Source organism: Podarcis liolepis (genome assembly GCF_965112155.1).
Source record: "Podarcis liolepis genome assembly, chromosome: 13".
Lineage (NCBI taxonomy): Eukaryota > Metazoa > Chordata > Lepidosauria > Squamata > Lacertidae > Podarcis > Podarcis liolepis.
The window spans coordinates 45,488,668-45,513,965 of record NC_139573.1 but is presented as its reverse complement, the minus strand read 5'-3'; the positions used below and the strand labels follow the sequence as shown (position 1 = coordinate 45,513,965).

Genomic DNA, 25,298 nt, shown 5'->3' with positions numbered 1-25,298 from the left:
ATTAACACGCAGTTCTTTCTGCTCATGGTTTCTTGGAAGGGTATCCCATGAAGTACACTGGGATTTACTCTCATGTAAGTGCCCCGTGATGTATAGGATCTCACCCTGAGAAACGGCCTCTTCTGATCTCAGGGTGGAACCAATATATCGTAAATGCACAGATATCTCTTCTGAATGGTTCAGGGAAATCGAAACGATTACTTAAAAATGTATATATATATTTAAAAAAATGTTCAAGGCACCAGTGCGTCGTCGTCCGCGTACGATGCAATTTCATCAAGTAATTTCTTTTTTAAAAAATCAGGTATTTTTCTTTATGCACACCTGTTGACTCACAATTGAAAGCAGGTTTTCAAAACCACGTGTTTCTTGGATACCCAGCCAAGGGAGTGCTGTTTAATTCATTGTTAACGATGATTAATGAGGCATCTGTACCTCGTGGATGAATTCTGATCAAAACGGTACTCTTCAGGTGCTTTCTGCTCTGCAAGATTTCGTAATATATTCTCCCTCGCCGATTCTAATTTTATTTCGTTCGTTAATTAAAAGATAGACACCTGGGAGAGCTGTAGAGCTAAACATCTGAAGGCGACTGCTACATGCGGCGGGAGATAAAAGGCGGTGGATTCCCCAAAATTAGAAATGTTACGAGTAAAACAACTGAATTGTTTCTCACGAACTAGGGATGTTGGGGACGCAGAATCCAGTCTCCAAAACTCCATATAATGAACGCCAAAAATTCGAGAATCGAGGGCGTGGTATTATTATTATTATTATTATTATTATTATTATTATTATTATTATTAACCGAGCTGATCGGACATTGGAAATAGAAAACTGAGTCTGAAATAAAATGAAGTTGAGCGTGCTGGAATGGGTGGTGGTGAGTGCGAGCTCGTTTTGTTTCATCTTTGGGCCAAGCAAAGTGATTATTTACACGGTGTAATATAATTTGCACCCATCCTGTTTGGCCAGGTGGAGTGATGGAATGGGCTTCCGGGGCGCTGCAACGCGAACACGCGTAGACGCAGGTTGCATGAAGTATTCTCCCTGGAGTCGATCCCGAAACGCCTTTCGAATCGCTTTCCTTGGGACCCGAAGCCCCACTGACACAAACCCCTCCAAGCAGTCTGACTCCAGAAAAGACCAAGTTTCGCTTGTTGTCGAAAAGTTCTCTGCGTTCTTCCCTCGCCTCCCAGGGCAGCTGCAAGGGAGCAGCCACTTCGGAGAGGCGAGGGCCCCGCAGACACGAAGCAGGGAGCCTGAGCTGGGACCGTCCTGTTACTCGGAAGTAAGCCCCGTCGAAAGCGCGCGGGGAGCATCTCTGGCGAAAAGATGCGCTGGGACTGAGATCCCCTTCATTCTACCAACACATTCAACTCATTGGCAGTGGCGTAGCGTGGGTTGTCAGCACCCGGGGCAAGGCAAGTAATTTGCGCCCCCTAACCCGTGGATTTGCACCCCCTAACCCTAACCCCCAGATGTTGCGCCCGGTGCGGCCGGCCCCCCTGCACCCCCACGCTACGCCACTGCTCATTGGTCCCCCCCCACCTGTCCCACGTTCACTTTAATTCCACCCTCCCCCCGACGGGCAGAAGCAAGCCTCGTCGATCCACAAGCGCTTCGCCGAGAGAGGAGGAGCGGAGGAGGGGACCCCCGGGGCGACCGAGGCCAAGGGACCAGATCCCCCTCCCTGGCAGCGGCGGCGCCTCCGCCCGCCCCGTCGACGGGCTGCAGCCGCGCCACAGCCCCTCCTTCTGGGATCAGCCAGCCCCGGGCCCCGGGCCGGGAGGCTGGGCAAAGCGCGCGGGGGCTATAAGGCTCGTCGACGGCGGCAGAGAGGCAGCCCCCTCCAGGCTGTCCCAGACGGCTCTGGGCGGGGACTGGTCCGCCTTCGCCGCGCCTCCCTGCCGCCTGGGCCATGAGCGCCCGCGAGTTGCCTCGCCAGCCCGCGCCCCGCGCTCCTCGCTCGCCCCCGACGGCGCCCGGCAGCCCCTTGGCGCCTTGGTCTCGGAGCAGCAGCAGCAGCGCCCGGGACGCTCCCGCCATGGCCGTCTACTGCAGCGAGGCTTTCAGCGTCTATCCCCAAGCAGCAGCAGCCGCGGCGGCTGCGGGCACGTCGGGGCAGAGGCAGCCGGGCGCCGCGTACGCGCTGGGCGACTACGGGCCACCGCCGGGCGCGGGGGGCTACTTGTGGGGGGTGAGCGGAGGGGGCCCCTACGTGCCCAGCGGAGGGGGCGTCGGGGGTACCGCAGGAGGAGCAGCAGCAGGAGGAGGAGGTGGCGGTCCCGGGGGCTCAGGAGCCCCTTTCCTGCCCTACGGCTGCCCGCCGAGGGGCGTCGGGGCGCCGGCGCTCTTGGGCTCGGCTGCGGGGCCGGCGGGCGGCTCCGGGGCGCCGTCGGAGCTGGGCTGGCTGAGCCTGGCGAGCCAAGAGGAGCTGCTGCGCCTGGTGCGCCCACCCTACTCGTACTCTGCGCTCATCGCCATGGCCATCCAGAGCGCGCCCGAGCGCAAGCTGACGCTCAGCCACATCTACCAGTACGTGGCCGAGAATTTCCCCTTCTACAAGCGCAGCAAGGCCGGCTGGCAGAACTCCATCCGACACAACCTGAGCCTCAACGACTGCTTCCGAAAGGTGCCCCGCGACGAGGACGATCCCGGTGGGTGCATCGCCGCGCGTGGGGATGGAGGGAAGCGGGGGAAAGAGTGCCTCTGAGGATGGGTGGAGAGGCGCATGAGGCAGGGGTCCCCCGCCACTCCAGGCTAGCACATCCCCCCCAAAAAACACGGAATTTTAGGGTTGGGAGAGAGACCCCATCTGCATTTGCAGGAATCTCAAAGCACCCTTAGCTGAGATTTTTAAAGTCAAATTTAAAACTTCTTTCCCCCCAAAAAAATGTTTATTGGTTTTCACAATATTATAAACAAATAAACACATAAGACAAACAAGCATAAATCATAGCCTTACTGAAAATGACACTTATTAACTTTGTTAAGTGACTTCCCCTTGGTTGAATTTCATTGCATATCCTTTTAACTGTTTCCCAAATCACAGTTCTTATAAAACTTAACTTGAACATTAGCATCCTTAAATTTTCACTTTATGAAATGAAACATATGAATTCATCACTTAACATAAATAAAATCCTCAGCCAATTAAGTATCTGCAAGCTGTTTTCAGTTAATTTAACTTAACATATTTAACTAAATAATCATTAAATTTGATCCACTCTTCTTAACCTTACCTAATGGAGGCTGCTCGGTCTTTTATATGTCGTGTGCATTTATTATGTCTGGACATTTGTTGTTGTTGCCTAAAAATTATGCCCATAAATGCTGAATGAATGAATGAATGAACTAGAGTATCTGATCCCAATGTCAAAACATTCTCCTCTTGTACCTGATCTAGATCTTCCCTGATCCCTCCTTCCCTGGCCGGGAGGGGAGGCACAATTTTTGGGGTCTTCCTCAGGTTCCAAAATCCCATTGGCCCCTCACATTGCCTGGGTTCTGGGGTGTAGGTCAATACCCTTCTTTTCTTTTAAAGAGTAACTTCCGGCGGGACTTGGGAGGAGAACTAGAGTGGTTCCCAAGTCCTAAACAGATCAACTTGGAAGGCCGGTGTCAGTGATCCGAGGCATTTGTGCGGAAGTGAGTGCCATTAGTTAACTTGCAGAGGACTTTGCCACGCCGTGCCTGGCGCGGTTTAATCAGAAGTAAGTCCCAGGCGCAATGGGCCTAACTCCTAACTAAATACGCACCAGAGCATCTGTGCAATGCAGTCCTCTTTGTGCTTATAGGATTGCACTGCTAGCGTCCTTAGGATCAGGTGGTAAGCTGTACAGGTGGCCTCCCACTAAACATCACTTCATTCAAAAGAGAGACCCCTTAATGCTTTCTATTTGCCAAGCATGTTTGCACATGCAGTTGCAAAATGCACGCACTCCCTCCCGCCATTCCTTAAGGGAAGTTAGGATTTTGGACCTCGATACCTGGAAATATTTCAGGATTAATTACGGCAGAGTGAAAGGGATGTGATCTGTGTGTGGTATGTGTTCAGCTCTCCGATTCGACATGCCTTGGAGCGATGCGCTTCCCTGCTGAAAGAAGCTGAGATTTCTTCGGCCTCGGAAAGGAATTTCCTTTTCCGATCAAATTAGGTGCGTAATCGCACCCAGTTCATAGTAACGGTCTTCCTTTGCACATGGGAGACTTAGAAATTCTCGCTCATATACACGCCAGCACATAGGTTTGTTTTGGGAATAAGCAACCTATCTTAAGTTGTCTCAGTGCAAGCCCTGTGGAGTTTGATTCTTGAATACATTCTCTTCTGCCTTAGTCCCAATCTTGCACATTTTGTTTTCTAGTTACAAAATGGCTTCTGTCAGCATCCTATGGGAGAGAGCAATAGTTTAGTCATAGTGCATTTGCTTTGAACGCAGAAGCTCCCATGTCCTGGGATCTTTGGATAAAGAACGGTATATAAACTGAACACATAAATAAATGTTCCAACCCCGGCATCTTCTGAGAAGTCTGAAACCCTGGATAACCTCTGCTGGTTAATGTAAACAGTAATGTGCTGATGGGCTGAGCATAAGAGAGCTTCCTATGTCTAGATGCCCATGGAAATCATAAGACGCCATTTGCTTCATAGAAGGATTTCTATCCCCTTTCTGTCTTTTTAAAAAACAAACCCCAAATGGTATGCAATGCGTATTTAAGAACTGAATTGCTCCCAGTTAGCTCATAGATGAAAAATAAATATCTTTTTCCTCCCTCCATCTGCAATAGGAGGACAATAGTTCTGATCTAATTGTTAAGGATTCCTGAGGTAAAGTTTGTGATGCGCCTTGAATACTCAGAAGTTCCCTATAAACTCTGCTGATTGTCCCCTAATTGGGAGTTTTGGTGCATGAATTTGCCATTGGTCATTAAGTTAGCAACTTTGTTGACAACCTCGATGATTTCTGCGTACCACATACAGAGTAGAAGAGTGCTACAAAGGGCAGCTGCTCCTCAGCTCTTTCTAGGCATGCTAATCTGTTCACAGGGCCACCAAAATAAAATACTAGGTGTTGCCCATTTCCATCCATACAAACGCAGTAAAAGGCTGAGATGTTTGGGGAGCTGGTCACCCCCTTTTCTCTGAGCCTATATCTGCACGCTCTTCGCAGTGTTAGATAACTGCTGGATGTCTGGCCTGAAGACTGAAATCACAGTTAAGTAGCAACACTCTTTGCATGTTTCTGCATAGATTGCTATCTTCGTTTTCTTTTTAAAGAAATTAAATAGCAGTTGGAGTGTGTGGGGAGGTTTAACTTCCATCGTGGCCCAGACCTGGATTTCCACACAAACACACCTGCAGCTGTTATTGGCGTCGAAAATACACAGTAATGCAGGTGTTGAGATATGCATGACTGATGTCTCAGTTCATTTGGCCCTTGGCCCCAGAGAAACGCACCTGTGGCAACAGACCACAGAAAGCTAAAGGGTCTGCTTCCTTCTCCCGTTGACCTCAAATCATGCACCCTTTTATATGTGGATGGGCAGATATATGAACAGGCCAAACATGGCCGCCTCTGTCGCATCTAATATGAGCCTCGGCTCACAGCTTTGTTTTGTTTCCGCTTGTATTTCTAGTGTATGCAGCTTGTAAAAATCATTTTATATGGACATGCAGGATAAAAATAATATGGCAGCACAGCATTTGTATGAACTAAATGAATAATAATAATAATAATAATAATAATAATAATAATAATAATAATAATATTTATACCCTGCCCATCTGGCTGGGCTTCCCCAGCCACTCTGGGCGGCTTTGGGACTAACTTTTTGGCCCTGTATGCATGCAAAAATTATATACCACTTAACTAAAAGGAAGTTGTTTTCATAAAATAGGATAAAAAAATTTCATTTTAACAAATCCGTAAAAGACCGTAAAAACAGTAAGCATAATGAAATTATCAGAATATAGGTACAATAGACAGTGTTTTAAAAAGCTAATGCTCATGATAAAATTAGTTTCCTAGGTAGATATATTGTTTTTAAAAATTAACAATAAAAAAGCTGGAACAATATGCGACAACTTTAATATAGCTTGTCATAAAATTGCAACAAAGTGAAACCGCAGAGCAGCAGCAGCAAAAGCATTCCCATGATTTACGATACTTCACCCCTCCCCCCAAAGGCTTGGACAAAGATGTTCATCATCACCTGGCGATGGAAAGGAAACAGCGCTGTGGCGAGACACACCCCAGAGCGGGTGCTTTTCCGTAGGCACAAAGCTGTCTCAGAAAAAGCCCTAACTGGTCTGCAGTGCCCATCATCCCTGACTGTTGGCCTTACTGCCCGGGGCTGGCATGCGTATGAGCCTGACAACAGCCTGCTCTTGCATCAGACGCAACCCAAGCTCAAGACATTTTGACCCAAGCCAGCCCAAGCTCAAGACATTTTGCCACCCGAGGCAAAGAGCAAGATGGAGTCCCTCTCAGTTCCACAGACAGAAGCCGACTGGACTGGAAGCTGGACCAGAATTTCAGCGCTGGTGATGAGGCTTACCCAGTGGCGTAGCGTGGGGGGTGCAGGGGGGGCTGGCCGCACCGGGCGCAACATCTGGCGGTTAGGGGGCGCAAATCCACGGGTTAGGGGGCGCAAATTACTTGCCTTGCCCCGGGTGCTGACAACCCACGCTACGCCACTGGGCTTACTGTAGCTCAGGCTAGTTTAGGGGTCCCCGGACATATCCAGGTCTGTACCCCAACAGAGGGAAATGGCCAGGAGGAACTGTTGTGGGTGGTTGCTGTCACTGCCCCCAGCATCTGACGCCTAAAGCGACTGTCTCCCTTTGCCAAATGGAAGTGCCGTTCCCAAACTCCGTGTTCCTTGGCAGTCAGGTTGAGATGCCCTAAGATGAATCCTGTGCCGCAGACGATGACTTTTTTAGTAAAAGAAAAACCAACAGCTTAAGCAAGCACTAGGGAGGAATGGGTTAGAGTTTCTGTTCAGAGAAGCATTGCTCTTGCACATTGAGCGAGGCAGGGGAGCTGTTCTGGACAAAGAGGCAAGAAGGAGTAGCTTGCTGAGGTGGCTGGCTAAAAGTTGTGCTCCCTTCCCAGAGAAAATTACCTCAGCGGTGAGGAAACCTCGCTATACACAGCCGTACACAAACATAGATTGTGTACATAGATGTACACAGTCACACTTTCTCACTTGCCGCAAAATATTTTCCGGGGATAAATGGGTAACTGAGAAGCTGGGCTGCAGCTTAAATGAAAATTGGGAATCCCTCCTTCTGTGACCATCCATGAGGAGGAAAAGAAAGGGCAGTTATTTCCTTCAGATGAACCACAATCTACAGATCCCCAGCTTTCATTTTTCTTTTTTCAAAGAAAGAGTGCGTTTCTAGCGTTCGTAGAACCTGAGATATGAGGCAAAATGTACAATTCTCCATTTTTTCGGTGAGAAAAAAAGGTTCCTCGGTGTGTTCTCCTCCCAAATTTGGATACCCATGCCCCGGGTGATGTGGGGCTTGTTATGCCAGACTGTTATGTCAGTCGTTCTTTGAGGGGCATTTGTGGGTGCTATTGACGATGGCAAGAGAGAAACTGGGGACATCACAAGTGTATGTGTCGGGGCGGGAGAAGATGCCACCTTATCCATGGAGGTGTTCAAGTCTCTGTTCAAATGGCCGTACAAGGAATGTGGCTAATACAATTTCTCCAAATGGTTTGAACAAGTAATAATAATAATAATAATAATAATAATAATAATAATAATAATTTATTATTTATACCCCGCCCATCTGGCTGGGCCTCCCCAGCCACTCTGGGCGGCTTCCATAGGAACCAAAAAGACAGTAAAATATCACACATTAAAAACTTCCCTGAACAGGGCTGCCTTAAGATGTCTCCTGAATGTCAGGTAGTTGTTTATCGCTTTGACATCTGAAGGGAGGGCGTTCCACAGGGCGGGCGCCACTACCGAGAAGGCCCTCTGCCTGGTTCCCTGTAGCTTTGCTTCTCGCAACGAGGGAACCACCAGAAGGCCCTCGGCGTCCGGGCAGAATGATGGGGGTGGAGACGCTCCTTCAGGTATACTGTTACAAGTGCGGATCTTGAACAGGAAAAATAATAATCTGCAGCTTAGAAAGACTTAATTTCAGATGAACGAGGCAGGGATTTAAGGGTGATGGGCATCCTGAACGCTTGTCGACTTCAGGTTTTAACAGCTGTTATAATTGGCTAGAAATCCTTCTCTTTCATAACAAGAAACCAGCTTCTGACTGTCATGGTTCATTGCAAGAGCTGGGAAAGTATGCTTAAAAACAGATTTATCTTTTAAAGCACTGGTGTGTGCTTTTGAAACCAACTCGTGAACACATGATCTTTGCAGATGGGAGATTCTGGAAGAGGAGGTTGGGAAGAGAAGAGGCTCTCTGTCATTCCTTAGATGGTATTAAGTTTGGGCGTGGGGAAGCCAGACTCAAACCCTTGCTCAACCAAGAATGCTACTTCCATCACAGGGCCAGCCAATGGGGTGCTCTCCAGATGTTGAACTACAACTCCCATCATCCCTGACCATTGGTCATGTGGACTGGGACTGATGGGAGTCATAGTCCAACAACATCTGTCCTGCTTTTATTCCAATTATTGCCTAATCTACCTTCCCGGGTGGTGGTGGTTGTTGATAAATGAGACAGGAGTTCTGGGCTATGCGTGTCTTGTACGCAGCTGGCTAGGAGGCAAACCCAACACACCCATTGACAAAATCAGCATCCAGTTATTGAGCAAAAATTGGTGAAGAGATATCATGTGATTTCTGTATGTGAGGCTTAGTTCACCTTTTGAGACTCCCTAGAAACCTCTTCTTATCATTGTTACAGCAGAAGAGAATACTTGTACAGTGGTACCTCTGGTTACGTACTTAATTCCTTCTGGAGGTCCATTCTTAACCTGAAACTGTTCTTAACCTGAGGTACCACTTTAGCTAATGTGGCCTCCTGCTGCTGCTGCTGCGCCGCTGCTGCACCATTTATGTTCTCATCCTGAAACAAAGTTCTTAACCCGAGGTACTATTTCCGGGTTAGCGGAGTCTGTAACCTGAAGCGTATGTAACCTGAAGCATATGTAACCTGAGGTACCACTGTAATACAAATGAAGCACCTTGATCCATGTAGGATTTTTCTGGGGGGTACGCAGAGGTACGCACACCCCTAAACATTTTTGTGAATCTACGTTTGGCCTCATTGAGGGGCAGTATTTCAATGTGAGTAGGAAAGTGAGAGGGACGCGGGTGGTGCTGTGGGTTAAACCACTGAGCCTAGGGCTTGCCGATCGAAAGGTCAGCGGTTTGAATCCCCGCGACAGAATGAGCTCCCGTTGCTCAGTCCCAGCTCCTGCCAACCTAGCAGTTCGAAAGCACGCCAGTGCAAGTAGATAAATAGGTACCACTCTGGCGGGAAGGTAAACGCCGTTTCTGTGTGCTGTTCTGGTTTCGCCAGAAGCGGCTTAGTCATGCTGGCCACATGACGAGGAAAAACTGTCTGTGGACAAACGCCAGCTCCCTCGGCCAGTAAAGCGAGATGAGCGATGCAACCCCAGAATCGTTCATGACTGGACTTAATTGTCAGGGTTCCCTTTACGTTTAGGAAAATGAGGGTACCCCTAAATATTTTTTTTAGAAGAAAAAAAGCACTGCGTGTAAGCTTGAGGTGGGAAGACAGTGGATTGGGATCTGCCGGTAGATCTCTGAACGATCTGACTCCTGAATTGTTTAGCGACAGAAAGAACTCCCCCCACCTCTGAAATTAAGCTGCCAAAATGAAGAAAGCTAACCAGGAGTGGACTTGGGTGTGAAAGGAGCCAAGTTCAGTTCTAGTGCTGAAAACAAATTCCTAAGCGCAGCACACAGAATTCTAGAGTCGGAAGGGACCCCAGGGGTCATCCATTCCAGCCCCCTACAATACAGGAATCCTACCCTCAGCCAACCCTGGTTGGGCCCGAACCACCAACCTTCTGGTTAACAGCCAGACACACGGACTCATTGCAACACAGAGGTGCTCATAGGCACTCCGTAATGGAGCGCTAGGGGCAAAAACCTCCAGAAATGATTCAACAAATCTGAAGTCCGCTCGCTCTGATACACAGTTCGACTCACAGGCTGATTGAAGCAAAAGCCGTTTTACACTTCATATATTAAACAGCAGTGTAGAATGTCAACTGCAACAGTTTTCTTGGCAAGAAGGATTGAACAAGTCTGCTTTTCCGCAAATGTTCACTGCTTCCAGCTTTGTTTACTGTTAAAAACAAAAAAAAAAAGACAAACAGTGATGGAGAACCTGTAGCCATCGAGATTTTGTGGGATCCCAGTTCCCATCAGCTGTGTGAATCATTTGTTAGAAGTTACTTGGTTTCAGAGCCTCAAAGGGAACAACACACTGATTGAGGAAATGATTTATTTCAGTTGTAATAAAATATTTGGCCTCTGATGCCCTGCCCTTTGCAGAACAAAGGATACCCGGTTTAATGAGCAGCTAGCATATGGGAGAAGTAAGATACTAAGTAATGCCGACAGGACTGTGGATCAGGAGGTGCATTGTACGTGGGATTTAAATAAAGGCTTCCGTAACTTTTCAGCCAGCCGCTCCTGAAGGTTGGGGGACGTTCTGAAGTGGTCTTGTGCGAGTGCGAGCACTGGAATTGAAAGCGAAAATTGGGAAGTCTGTGTGTTCGTATGTGTGCGCATGTAGTATGTATGCGCATAGCTCTTTGGATCCTGGCTAGAACCAGGGAGTTATGAACAGGGCTAGATTTACCGTATTTTTCGCCCTATAGGACGCACTTTTCCCCCTCCAAAAATGAAGGGGAAATGTGTGTGCGTCCTATGGGGCGAATGCAGGCTTTCGCTGAAGCCTGGAGAGCGAGAGGGGCCGGTGCGCACCGACCCCTCTCGCTCTCCAAGCTTCAGGAAGCTATCCGCAAGTCTTGCAAGCCCAGCGGGATGTCCCGCGGGCTCGCAAGGCTTGCAGGCAACAGCCTGCAGCCCAAAAGCTCGGGGGACAGCGGGGAGGCGCAGCGCCACCACCCCGCTATTCCCCGACCTGATCTGGAGGCTGGGGGGGGGGGGGAGAAGCAAGCTTGCTTCTCCAGCCCCACAAACTCGGGGGGACAGCTGTCCCTGAAGGCAGAAGAGGGAGACGGAGCGCTCCGTCTCCCTCTTCTAGCTTGGGGATGGCTGCACAAACCTGGGGGGGGGGGGAATAAAAATTTTCCCCTTGATTTCCCCCAAAAAAACTAGGTGCATCCTATGGGCCGGTGCGTCCTATAGGGCGAAAAATACGGTAGGTTTGATGAGGCCCATAGCTCCTGAAGGTAATGGGGCCCTTTATATGTCCAGCCGTCCTTTGTCAACAACAAATTGCTGCTGTTTTTTGTGTTGAATATATGTTGCATGGTAATTTATGGACCTAATAGCTATCTAAAGCCATTTGCACATACAGCGGTACCTCGGGTTAAGTACTTAATTCGTTCCGGAGGTCTGTACTTAACCTGAAACTGTTCTTAACCTGAAGACCACTTTAGGTAATGGGGCCTCCGGCTGCTGCCGCGCCGCCGGAGCACGATTTCTGTTCTCATCTTGAAGCAAAGTTCTTAACCTGAAGCACTATTTCTGGGTTAGCGGAGTCTGTAACCTGAAGCGTATGTAACCCGAGGTACCACTGTAACAAAATATGTATTTTGCCAAAGTGATTGATATAAAAATGAGCAAATCAGTGATATTTTAGGGAGCAGGCTAGCAGGCGGGGCCCATTACTTACATCATAGGTGCCTACACAACACAAAACACTGTTGCTGTATATAGGTATTATTTTGTTTGTTTTTTTATCTTATATTTTGGAAATGTACATCCAGTTGTTTTTTTCCCTTTAAAATTTTTTGGGGCCCCCAAGAGAGTGGGGCCTTAAGCTATAGCTTGTTTAGCTTATACGCAAATCCGGCACTGGTTATGAATGTGTTATATTTGCTAGTGGAGATTTCTCAGTTTTATTATGCAGCAGAGCAAACTTAACCTGGTAAAAGAAGAGGTTCTAATTCACAAAGTCAAAGTGAGCTGCGACGATTTCTAGAAGCAAAGAGCTCAAGTCTGAACGTCCTGATTTAATTTTATAAACTCGAGCCACACTTTTCTCACACACAAAAGTACATCGTGCAAAAAGGGGGTGGGGGAGGACAATGCAAAATTTCACAAAAAGCCAAACATTCTCAAATAAAACATCAGCCTTCAGTTGGTTACTGGGCTCTGCAAACCTATATATATATATATATATATATATATATATGTATGCAGGTTTTGGTGTCCTCGGGTGTCTTCCCGTGTAAAAGGGAAGACGGGAAGACACCCGAGGACACCAAAACAGCTCACTTTGACTTTGTGAATTAGAACCTCTTCTTTTACCAGGTAAAACAAAACCTGGACACCAAAACCTGCATTCCTGTACCCGTGAAAATCTACGAAAACATATATATGTATGTATATATATGTACTGTATATGCAGGTTTTGGTGTCCTCGGGTGTCTTCCCGTGTAAAAGTTGGGGTGTCTAGGCGACGTTTCGACGAGGTCTCACTCGTCATCTTCAGGCTGGTGCTTTCGGCTTCTTGTTACTGGAACAGAGGGCTCTGTTCCAGTAACAAGAAGCCGAAAGCACCAGCCTGAAGATGACGAGTGAGACCTCGTCGAAACGTCGCCTAGACACCCCAACTTTTACACGGGAAGACACCCGAGGACACCAAAACCTGCATTCCTGTACCCGTGAAAATCTACGAAAACATGTACTGTATATGTATATATATATATATATACATATATAATTTTTATTGATTTTAACATATAAATTATAAAATGTACCACAAAACTTATCACTTATACAATCTTTTTAGACTTCCATCAGCACCTCTGATGATCCACCGTTTTAACCACTTCTTATGCATTTCTTAACTCTATATTGCCTTTACATCTCTTAACAAATCATCCTTCCCCTTCTCCATTTTTGCAATACTTCCAATAATACTCCTCACAAAACTTCTTGCAAACCTACAAACGTCATCTGATCTTCACAAATACTTTTCAAATAGTCCATAAATTTACTCCAGTCTTTCTGGTCCCGCCGGTTTCAAATCCTTCCTGTTAGTTTATCTAGTTCTGCATAGTCCATTAACTTCATCCTCCATTCTTCAATCGTCGGTAATTCTTCTTGTTTCCATTTTGGGCCAGTAATATTCTTGCTGCTGTTATTGCATATAAAAAGAGCTTATATTCCTTTCTTTTTATATCACTCCCAACAATGCCCAGTAAAAATTTGCCCGTTTTCTTAAATGGAAACCTTTATCGGAAGCCAAGTCTTAGCAGCAACCTGTCTTTCAAACTTGGTTCGGTGGTATCTGGCGAAAAATACAGTAACTGCTCCGAAGTTTCCTACTATTGACCAAACACTAGGGTCATGACCCAGCAGTTGCCGTGTGGCTGTGTGAGATTGATGGGGACCCCATATTCTGCTTCACGCCCCCCCCCCCATTGCAATATGCCCAACTATTTTGTGCTGTGGGAGCTTCATGCGTTCTTCCCATACGTGGATAAGAACACAGTGAACAGCCAGATGCCTTTGGGAAGACAGGAGCTGGGTGCAACAACACTCTCTTGGCTTGTGATTCCCGGCAACTGACACTCGGGTCATCCTACCTTCCGTCAGGGGTGGTAGAAAAATGGTCCTTTTCTTCCCATAGTCATTCCTGAAGAGAGTCTGCAGAAGGAAAGTCCAAGTCATTTATAGCTGAAAGCGCTTCAGTGCTTGGGAGCTGCAAAGCACAGAGCAATAGAGCCCACCGCTGTTTATTTCCTTGGGGAAATACAGTGGTACCTCGGGTTACGTACTTAATTTGTTCCGGAGGTCCGTTCTTAACCTGAAACTGTTCTTAACCTGAAGCACCACTTTAGCTAATGTGGCCTCCCGCTACTGCCGCACTGCCGGAGCACGATTTCTGTTCTCATCCTGAAGCAAAGGTCTTAACCCGAGGTAATATTTCTAGGTTAGCGGAGTCTGTAACCTGAAGCGTCTGTAACCTGAAGCGTATGTAACCCGAGGTACCACTGTAAATGTGAGAGCTTGGCATCGAGTTCTTGCATAACAGAAACTTGTTTCGGAGCTGTTCTTTCTCGGTTGAACTGCACACGTACCACATTTTCAAATTTGAACGGTGCCTTATATTTTTTGTACGTGGCATGTTAGGGACTGCAGACTATCATCAGCAACTGATTGATCTGGAAGCAGTTTTAAATAAAACACAGGTTTATTTGTTTGAAGCTTTTTTGGTTGGTGTTAAGTACAATAGGGAATGAATGAATGAATGAGTGAGTGAGTATCTACAGTGGTACCTCAGGTTACATATGCTTCAGGTTACATACACTTCAGGTTACAGACTCCGCTAACCCAGAAATAGTGCTTCAGGTTAAGAACTTTGCTTCAGGATAAGAACAGAAATCGTGCTCCAGCGGTGCGGCGGCAGCAGGAGGCCCCATTAGCTAAAGTGGTGCTTCAGGTTAAGAACAGTTTCAGGTTAAGAACAGACCTCTGGAACGAATTAAGTACTTAACCCGAGGCACCACTGTATGTCTATACACACATGCCTTTCAGCAAAGATGGATAAATATTTGTTAATTGCACAGTAATTTCTTACACTTCCCAGGGAACTCCCCTTCCTCGCCAAAAGCTTCTACGGTATAAGTTTGCTAATATGGATTTCTCCACCCCCAAAGACTCATAGAGTTGGAAGGGACCCCTGGGGTCATCTAGTCCATCCACCTGCAATGCGGGAATCTCGACTAAAGCATCCATGACCGTTGGCCATCCATCCTCTGCTTAAAAACCTCCATTGAAAGAGAGAGTGCACCACCTGCCGAGGGAGTCTGTTCCACTGTCAAACAGATCATACAGTCAGAAAGTTCTTCCTGATCTTTAGTCAGAATCTACTTTCTTGTCCCTTGAAGCCATTGGTTAGGGTCCCACGCTGCAGAGCAGCTGAAAACTAGCTTGCACCACCTTCCGTGTGATAGGCCTTTAGATATCGGAAGATGGCTATTATATCTTGTCTTGGTCTCCTCTTTCCTGGACTAAACATACCCAACTCCCTCAACCGTTCCTCACAAGGCTTGGTTAATGATCTGTTAAGTGATTCAAAGAATTGGTTAGAAAGCCTTCTGTTTCGATCCTATAGATCCATGTACCTCGACATCTGCCCCACTGAACTCGGTGGGACTTGCTTTTGAGTGGACATCCATAGGATTACAACGTAATAATTCTTAGTTGACCGAAAGGAGAGATTTTATAGCTTGTTAAGTTTTATCCCTGGTACAGTGGTACCTCGGGTTAAGAACTTAATTCGTTCTGGAGGTCTGTTCTTAACCTGAAACTGTTCTTAACCTGAGGCACCACTTTAGCTAATGGGGCCTCCCGCTGCTGCTGCGCCGCAGGAGCACAATTTCTGTTCTTATCCTGAAGCAAAGTTCTTAACCCGAGGTACTGTTTCTGGGTTAGCGGAGTCTGTAACCTGAAACGTATGTAACCCGAGGTACCACTGTAATAAAAAACATTGTCTTATACAGTGAGAAATAAGGTACTTCAGGGATTGGGAGCTGCGACCCTCAAAATAATATCCCTGGTACAGTGATACCTCAGGTTAAGAACTTAATTCGTTCTGGAGGTCTGTTCTTAACCTGAAACTGTTCTTAACCTGAGGTACCACTTTAGCTAATGGGGCCTCCTGCTGCCACCGCTGCGTCATTTCTGTTCTCATCCTGAAGCAAAGTTCTTAACCCGAGGTACTATTTCTGGGTTAGCGGAGTCTGTAACCTGAAGCGTCTGTAACCCGAGGTACTACTGTATGCTTATTCTTTTCTAGTCCTAGGTATGGGAGCACCTAGAAAAATAGGTGCTGGTACTCACCATGAAGTACAGTGGTGCCTCGCAAGACGAAAAGAATCTGTTCTGTGATTCTCTTTGTCTAGCGGTTTTTTCGTCTTGCGAAGCAAGCCCATTGACGGATTAGCGCTATTAGCGGCTTTTAGCGGCTTTTAGCGGCTTTTAGTGGCTTATTGGCTTATCGGATCAGCTGATAAGTGGCTTAGCGGCTTAGAAAAAGGGGGGAGGGAAAAAAAACAGCAGGAACTCGCAAGACATTGTCGTCTTGCGAAGCAAGCCCATAGGAAATTCGTTTTGCGAAGCACCTCCAAAACGGAAAACCCTTTCGTCTAGCGAGTTTTCCGTCTTGCGAGGCATTCGTCTTGCGGGGCACCACTGTAGTTACAGTAAGTGCCACACCTTTTATCAACAAAGAAAAGAGGTACTGGTACTGCGTACCCTTGAGCACCCCCTGGGAAAAAACAACTACTGGGATTGGGAGCCTTTGCTCCCTGGAAATGCTGCTGAACTACAGCTCCCATAATTCCTAACTGCTGCCCATGCTGGTGAGGCTGATGGGAGATGGATTGCAGCAACATCTGCGTTCCACAGGTTGCTTAGGTGTAATGATCTCAGGCAGGCAAGCAAGCCCCGATAAGAATTCATGAGTCTCTGACAGTTTTATGGTACGTTTATTTACAGTTAAGGACCTGGTCTGTGACCGTAATAATAAATTCATTCAATATTTACAATTAACATCCAGAGTGGAGCTCCGAGCCTTCCGCTCTTAGCTATGAGTCGGTCACACTGAGTCTCCGCCCCTTTTGCAGAATGAAGGGCGCCAAAGTCCAGTCCTTCGTCTCTTGTACTTCTGTTGTGTTGTAACCCTTTCAGCTCTTCTGGTTCGGGGAGAAGGTGGGTGAACTCCCCCCCCCCCCCGCTATCAAACAAAGATCCCTCTAAACACTGCCTGCCTCCTGGTTGCATAGCAACCCCCTCAAAGTCATCTATCTCCTCCCCTTCCTCTCCTTGCGAGCTTTCTGAGTCTGCTGCTCTATCTGAGTCTGGGAACTCTTGATGAAGGGGGGGTGAACTTAACCCACTCCTGCTCTGCCTGTGGCTGCAATCCCTCATCTCTAGAGTCTGATTCTGGCTCCCTCTGTACTGACATTCCTTCATCTCCAGAGTCAGACTCTTCCCAGGGGTTCGATTCAGCCATGTTCCTGGCGCTAGGCCTGTAGGACATTTGTCTCTCTTTGGCGTTATCTTAATTACAGTGGTACCTCTAGTTGCGAACGGGATACGTTCTGGAGCCCCGTTCGCAACATGAGCAGAATGCAACCTATGTCTGCGCGTGCACGGGTCATGATTCACCGCTTCTGCGCATGGGTGTGACATCATTTTGAGCGTCTGCGCGAGCGGCGAAACCCGGAAGTAACCCGTTCCGTTACTTCTAGGTCGCCGCGGGACGTATCCTGAAATAACATAACCTGAACCGAACGTAACTAGAGGTATGACTGTACTTATAAAGGTATCTATATACTGCTGATATAAAAATATACCACAGAGGTTTACTACAATAGAAAAACAATGAAACCAAACGACAGCATCTTAAAATGTTTAAAAACAAGTTAACATAAATTACGCATCAATTGTGGACTACGCAACTCCACAAATGTTCGGAACGGGTGGGACGGGACTAAATGCTATTCGGGGAGTCTGCGGTTCTGCAGTCTAAAGGAAAGGCTTCCCTTTTAATCCTCTGCTCTCTTGTCGTCCTTCAGGAAAGGGAAACTACTGGACCTTGGACCCGAACTGTGAGAAAATGTTTGACAACGGGAACTTCCGGCGCAAGCGCAAGCGCCGCTCTGACCCCAGCAGCTCTGCAGCGCCAGCCACGGCTTCCACGCTGGGGACTCTGAAGTCGGAGGAAGGCCACGCCATCCCTTTAGTCCCGGGGAAGCCGTGTGGGGAAAGCCCCTCCTCCGATCTGGAGCCGATGGCGTCCATGAGGGACCATTCTAAGAGCGCCTCCCCGCCTGTGATCGTCTCGCCCGCAGCCGGATGCCTCAGCAGCTTTTTCAGCAGCATGAACTCGCTGAGCAATGGTGGGCGCCTGGCTGGGAGCATTGGCGGTGACCTACACCACAGGAACCTCCCTGCGGGACACCCGGGCGGCTGCAGCTTCGCCCAGGAAGTCGCCCCCGCGGAGCAGCTCCAGCGAGTTTCGGCGCCCGCTGCCGCCTACTACAGCCCCTTCCACCCTGGCAGCGGGGGCCAGTCAGGCCAGTACAACCACTTATACAACTTCACAGTCAATAGTCTCATCTATGCCCGGGAGGGCACTGAGGTGTAGGGCCTGAAGGGGTCGCAGGAAGAGGCCAAGTTTACGTTTCTGCACCCAGGAAGAACGTGCCTTTCTTGTCGTTTCCGAAAACAGACTTCACGCAGGGACACCTGTGACGCCCAGGAGCGAAAGTGTTTGAAAGATACGGATCTCTCTTTTTCATATATATTGGAATGGGGGAATTGTGCAGCCCAGACTAGACAACTATCTTTCTCCCCGTTGCATTTTGCAAGCAGGCCACCGAGTTCTGCAAACGAGGGTCGTTTGGACTGAAATGAAATCGAAATTAGGGCCAAATATAGAAGAAGAGTAGCCGCCGAAGTACTGCTTGTTGCTTGGGTTTGTTGCTTGTTTCTTGAGCCTCTGTTTACAAGTGCTGTGGTGTAAGAGAGACAGATGAAGAGATTTTATGAAGTGCCTTGAAAAATGTAATAATAATAATAATAATAATTCTAGTTGCCTTTGCCAGTCATGGCTTATTTGAAGCTTCTCTTAGATCCTAAAGCTGACCTGACAGGTGCTTATATCTATCCAGCCCCAGCCCCATTTCTGCCGTCTACAGACAGGCACCAAACTTAGGTTTATTGAGCCCCTGGTGGGCTGGCGACCAAGATGTCGCAAGTGCAGGCCTGCCCTTCTCTATGTATGCCACATATGCTATGTACGTCTCCTGTTGCAGTTTGTTTCCTGTTATTTGTCCCACTGTCTGCTGTGGCGAAAAAACACAATTTACATCATTAATTACACAAATTCAGTTGCCGTTAGGGTTGCCATGTTTCGACGAGCAAAACAGAGGACACATTTGCCGACTTCTCCTTTTAACTACAGATCTCTACGACAACTCTCATTTCACATACCGTATTTTTCGCTCTATAAGACGCACTTTTCCCCTCCTAAAAAGTAAGGGGAAATGTGTGTGCGTCTTATGGAGTGAATGCAGGCTGCGCAACTATCGCTGAAGCCAGAAGAGCAAGAGGGATCAGTGCACACCAATCTGTCTTGCTCTCCTGGCTTCAGGGATAGCCACGCAAAGCCTCTTGAGCGCAGCCGGAGCGCTCCTCCCTCTTCGCTCAGGAAGCTTCGCGTTGCTTTCTTGTTTTCCTACTCTAAAAACTGGGTGCGTCTTATGGTCGGGTGCGTCTTATGGAGCGAAATATACGATACCCATGAAAAGGAGGACACGTCCTGGGAAAAGAGGACATGTGGCAAACCTACGGGGTGTTGAGTTATTCCACCCCATTCATTTCATTGCAGAGAAACCACAGCACAAAGGGGGAGATTGGGGGGTAAACAGTGGCAGAACAAGCCGATCGGGCACCTGGGGCAGCGCACGTGCCCTGCCCCATGGGGGCACCGTGGGGCCTCCAAAGAGTCTGCCTGCCTCCTCCCCCTCAGCCACCCCATAGCTGAGGGGGAGGTGGTGGGCGGACCGTTTGGGGCTGTGCGGAGCCTGCCGGGCACTCAAGCCACCCCATCACTCCCAGGAGAGATGTGTGACTCGGACGTGCTGCAGGCCCACTGTGAGTGCCGCCCACCATTTGGTCACCCCCTCCCTCTGTGGGGACATCCGGGGCAGACCGCACCTACCGCACCCCCCTTGCTACAGCCCTGGGTGTAAAAAATGGCATAATGTTTACAGCAGGGGTCAGCAAACTTTTTCAGCACTGTCCCTCAGACCTTGTGGGGAGCCAGACTATATTTTGAAGAAAAAAATGAATGAATTCCTATGCCCCACAAATAACCCAGAGATACATTTTAAATAAAAGGACACATTCTACTCATGTAAAAGCACGCTGATTCCCGGACCGTCTGCGGGCCGGATTTAGAAGGCGATTGGGCCGCATCCAGCCCCCAGGCCTTAGTTTACCTACCCATGGTTTACAGGCTAAGACCAACAATAGCAGCAAATACTGATTGTATTCGCTGGATTGAATTGTGTTCCAGACATGGGACGGATAAAGGGCTGTGCGATTTGACTGCTGTGATCATAGTTGCTGAGTCCTTGCTTCCACGTGATACATTCAGACCTTGGTGTCAGGATCAGGGATTCATTTGTTTTCTTCTGGCGCAATCACTTTGATGTAAGCTTAGTACCAAAGACATAAAGTTGTTAGCCTTCCAGCTTGACCAGAACAAAGGCCTTGGGTATATAGGTTTAGTTAATAAAGAATAAAACAAACTTTTTTATACCTACAGTTTTGTAAATTATGACCTTGACATTGTACTTATTTATAATGCTTTGGGAAAGTTTACTGTTTTGCTTTGGTAGTTTACTAAGGAAATTTAGGCACAATGGGAATAAAATGTTTAAAGTTGTTCCATTTTTTAAAAAGAAAAGACAAATTCTTCGCCTTCCATTCTCGTGTTTTTGTATTTAGTCCACAAGCTGTTGACATGTGAGCTTGGGAAAATGGTGTTGTTTTATGAACATTACTTCCTTTCTGAGCTTTCAGTTGTGTTGGAATATGTGTCTCATCACCCCTGACTATTAGCCATGCTAAGAGCAGCTCATGGAAAATGGAGCCCAACTTCTGGAAGACCAGCATGTCACCCATCCCAGTTTTAGGGTGCAACCTGCTCAGAATGTGTCCTGCACTTTGTTGACATCCGTCCATCTTGAGAGACAATGGAGTATGCCTCTGGAGGTGAAATGACCTCCCTGGGACGCAAGCCTACACAGGCCCCATTCAAATGAATGGAATTTGCTCTTAACACTGTTCCCATTCGTTTCAAAATAAAAAAAATCCTTCCAGTAGCACCTTAAAGACCAACTAAGTTAGTTCTTGGTATGAGCTTTCGTGTGCATGCACACTTCTTCAGATACACTGAAACAGAAGTTGCCAGATCCTTCTATATAGTGAGAAGGTGGGGAGGGGTATTACTCAGAAGGGTGGTGGGAATGGGAGATTGGCAGATAGCTGAGATGAGCCTGTTGACGACTCTTAACGACTGCAATAGGTCTTACAGGAAAAGGCAAGGGGTGAGAAGGTGAAAAATGGCTTAGTCATGTATAATGAGATAAGAATCCAATGTCTTTGTTCAGACCAGGTCCCTCCATGGTTTTAAGCCATTTTTGACTATGGGAGACCAACACGGCTACCTATCTGTAACTGGACCCATTCGTTTCAGTAGGCCTGGTGCTTTAGAACTTCCTGGTGAATTGTGCAACCAACCCTTCCATTGTAGTAATCTGCTCTAGGCACAAAAGCTTTGGTAGCCATTCAGAGCTTCATTGCTGCTACAACTTCCCTATTCATTCCAATGGAGGAGGTAGAGTCCAGGGGTCAGCAAACTTTTTCAGCAGGGGGCCGGTCCACTGTCCCTCAGACCTTGTGGGGGGCCAGGCTATACAGTGGTACCTCGGGTTACAGACGCTTCAGGTTACATATGCTTCAGGTTACAGACTCCACTAACCCAAAAATAGTACCTCGGGTTAAGAACTTTGCTTCAGGATGAGAACAGAAATCGTGCTCCGGTGGCGCAGCAGCAGCAGGAGGCCCCATTAGCTAAAGTGTTAAGAAGAGTTTCAGGTTAAGAACGGACCTCCAGAACGAATTAAGTACTTAACCCGAGGTACCACTGTATTTTGAAGAAAATATATGAATGAATTCTATGCCCCACAAATAACCCAGAGATGCATTTTAAATAAAAGGACACATTCTACTCATGTAAAAACATGCTGATTCCTGGACCGTCTGCAGGCCGGATTTAGAAGCCAATTGGGCCGGATCCAGCCCCCGGGCCTTAGTTTGCCTACCCATGAGGTAGACCCATGGACACTCTCCCTTGCCTACAGCAGTCTTTCCCTCCCTCTGGTGTGATGGAAGTACCATACTTTTCCGTGTATAACATGTCCCCTTGTATAAGACACCCACTATTTTGGGGGACTCCATATTAAGAAAATGGCCCATTGCAGGAGGCCAACCCGAAGTTGTTGAGCTTTTTTGGAGGAGGCTTGCTCAGCGTTGACCTTATTTTAGAGTAAAAAAACCCTCATCTAATACCCAGAAAAGTACAGTAGCCTTGCGCAAACAAGAGATACAGGAACACACTGATACCTGGATCAGGTCATATGCAGCTTATTTGAAATAAGGTCAAAGTTCAGTTGGGTACAAACTCGGGGACATCTCACGCTTTTTAGACAAAGGGGCAAATTACACGCTTTAATAAGCTACTTTTAATTTAAAAGTGGCGGCGGGGCAGGGAATCTGTATTTATTTATTTACTTATTTTGCCTAAAAACCTTTCTGGCTGCTACTTGCCTCGGAAACTGCTGCTTGCAGCCCAGAATGTGGATCTCGACCCTGTGATTGCTTTTCCTTCAAAAAAAGAGTAGCATCTGGTGAAACCAGAGCAGTGCACAGAAACGCCATTTACCTTCCCGCCAGAGCGGTACCTATTTATCTACTTGCACTGCGTGCTTTCGAACTGCTAGGTTGGCAGGAGCTGGGACCGAGCAACAGGAGCAGGGATTTGAATCACCGACCTTTCGATCCGCAAGCCCAAGCAGCACAGCGGTTTAACCCACAGCACCACCCGAGTCCCTGTCATTTGGGACTCATATTGAAATACTGCCCCTCAATGAGGCCGAACTTATCCAACAACGAGAAAACAATTTCAAGGTGGTCAAAATATAAATAAAAAGGGCCTTGGCTCTGCAAATCCTGTCCCAAATAGAGAGGCTGAATTGTTATGATTCCTGGGCCAATGCACACTTAACTTGAGGGCAGTTGAATTATAGAGCTCCCTCATACAAGGAAATGGATGTGGCAAAGAATTTAATTGCAGAGAAGCATTAGATATTAACATAAAATAATACCAGCAATTGCTGACTGATGATACCTCCTCCACTGCCATAACTCTAAGAAATGCTTGATGTAACAAGAACATTTTCTGCAGACAGCGAAACATGGAAATTGCAGTTGCCTGCCTAATTTTCATTTGAAAATGTTCCAAAATACTAGTGTCACTACACTAAAAACTGTGGGTCAATTTGGGTCAAACTCAATGAAAGCGAGGCAATAGGATTGCAGGGGTTTGGCTGGCTTATAAGGACAAGTCCTTATAAACTTGGTCCCGGTCCATTTAGGGTTTTGTACTTTAGCAGTGAGGGACGTGGGTGGTGTTGTGGGTTAAACCACAGAGCCTAGGACTTGCCGATCAGAAGATGGGCGGTTCGAATCCCGCGACGGGGTGAGGTCCTGTTGCTCGGTCCCTGCTCCTGCCAACCTAGCAGTTCGAAAGCACGTCAAGTGCAAGTAGATAAATAGGTACCACTCCGGCGGGAAGGTAAACGGCATTTCCATGTGCTGCTCTGGTTCGCCAGAAGCGCCTTAGTCATGTTGGCCACATGACCCGGAAGGTGTACGCTGGCTCCCTTGGCCAATAAAGCGAGATGAGCGCCGCAACCCCAGAGTCGGCCACGACTGGACCTAATGGTCAGGGGCCCCTTTACCTTTTACTTTAGCAGTGACTGACTGTAACTCAGCTCAGCAATATACTGGCAGCTAGCACAGAGATTTCAGCAGCAGTGTAATATGTTACTACAGAGCTGATCCGGCCAAAAGCCTTGCTGCAGCTTTTTCCACTACCTGCCATTTCTGAACCAGCCTCAAAGGTTTGCTCCATGCAGAACACATTGCAGTAGTCCAGTCCACCAAGACCTGCTCCATTGAGGCCAGGTTTCCACCATCCAGGAACCCCATAGCTGGTATGCTAGCAGAAGAAAATGCTCCTAGCCATGGAAGACATCTGCGCCTCCAGTGACAATGATGGCTCAAGCAGTACTCCTGAGCTCTGTACCTGCTCCTTCAGGGGAGCGGATGACGCTGTGGTCTAAACCACTGAGCCTCTTGGGCTTGCTGATTGAAAGACTGGCGGTTCGAGTCCCCACAACGGAGTGAGCTCCCATTGCTCTGTCCCAGCTCCTGCCAACCTAGCAGTTCGAAAGCACACCAGTGCAAGTAGATAAATAGGTCCCGCTGTGGTGGGAAGGTAAACAGCGTTTCCGTGCACTCTGGTTTCTGACACGGTGTCCCGTTACACCAGAAGCGGTTTAGTCATGCTGGCCACATGACCCAGAAAGCTGTCTGCGGACAAACGCCAGCTCCCTCAGCCTAAAAGCAAGATGAGCGCTGGAATCCCATAGTCGCCTTTGACTGGACTTAGCCATCCAGGGGTCCTTTACCTTTTTTTTTTTTTAACCTTCAGGGAGAGTGGCCAGTTTATCAGAAACAGGTAACTGTCCAGCTTCCTGGTCTTGAGAATTGTTCTATGACCTAAAGCAGGGGTCAGCAACCTTTTTCAGCTATGGGCCAGTCCACCGTCCCTCAGCCATGTGGTGGGCCGGATGATATATTTTTTTGGGGGGTGGGGTGATGAATGAATTCCTATGCCCCACAAATAACCCAGAGATGCATTTTAAATAAAAGGACACATTCTACTCATGTAAAAACACGCTGATTCCCGGACCGTCCGCGGGCTGGTTTGAGAAGGCGATTGGGCCACATCTGGCCCCTGGGCCTTAGGTTGCCTACCCCGACTTAAAGCACGTTTCCAACAAAATTCACTTTGACCGTTCCATGGTTTCCATTTTTCTCTTTCCATCACATATAGCAGATATCTGGCACCTGTGGACCTCTGGATCTGTTGAATTCCAGCTTGGCCAATGGCCGGGGAATATGGGCAACGAGTTCAGCAGCATATGGAGGGACATAGGTATATAGTACAGGGTAGAAGCTGAGGCTCCAGTACTTTGGCCACCTCATGAGAAGAGCAGACTCCCTGGAAAAGACCCTGATGTTGGGAAAGATGGAGGGCGCAAGGAGAAGGGGACAACAGAGCACGAGACGGTTGGACAGTGTTCTCGAAGTTACCAGCATGAGTTTGACCAAACTGCGGGAGGCAGTGGAAGACAGGAGTGCCTGGCGTGCTCTGGTCCAGGGGGTCACAAAGAGTCGGACACGACTAAACGACTAAACAACAACAAATATATGCA

General features: G+C 47.8%; 1 protein-coding gene across 1 annotated transcript; it reads left to right on the top strand.

The window, feature by feature from the left end:
* Positions 1-1,921: 1,921 nt before the first annotated feature.
* FOXI3 (forkhead box I3) lies at positions 1,922-19,300 on the top strand (the record flags this gene model as incomplete). Its single annotated transcript, XM_083470049.1, has 2 exons — positions 1,922-2,660; positions 17,739-19,300. The coding sequence occupies 2 exons, from the start codon at positions 1,922-1,924 to the stop codon at positions 18,308-18,310; spliced, it is 1,311 nt and encodes a 436-aa protein (XP_083326175.1). The 3' UTR covers positions 18,311-19,300.
* Between the last annotated feature and the right edge of the window lie 5,998 nt (positions 19,301-25,298).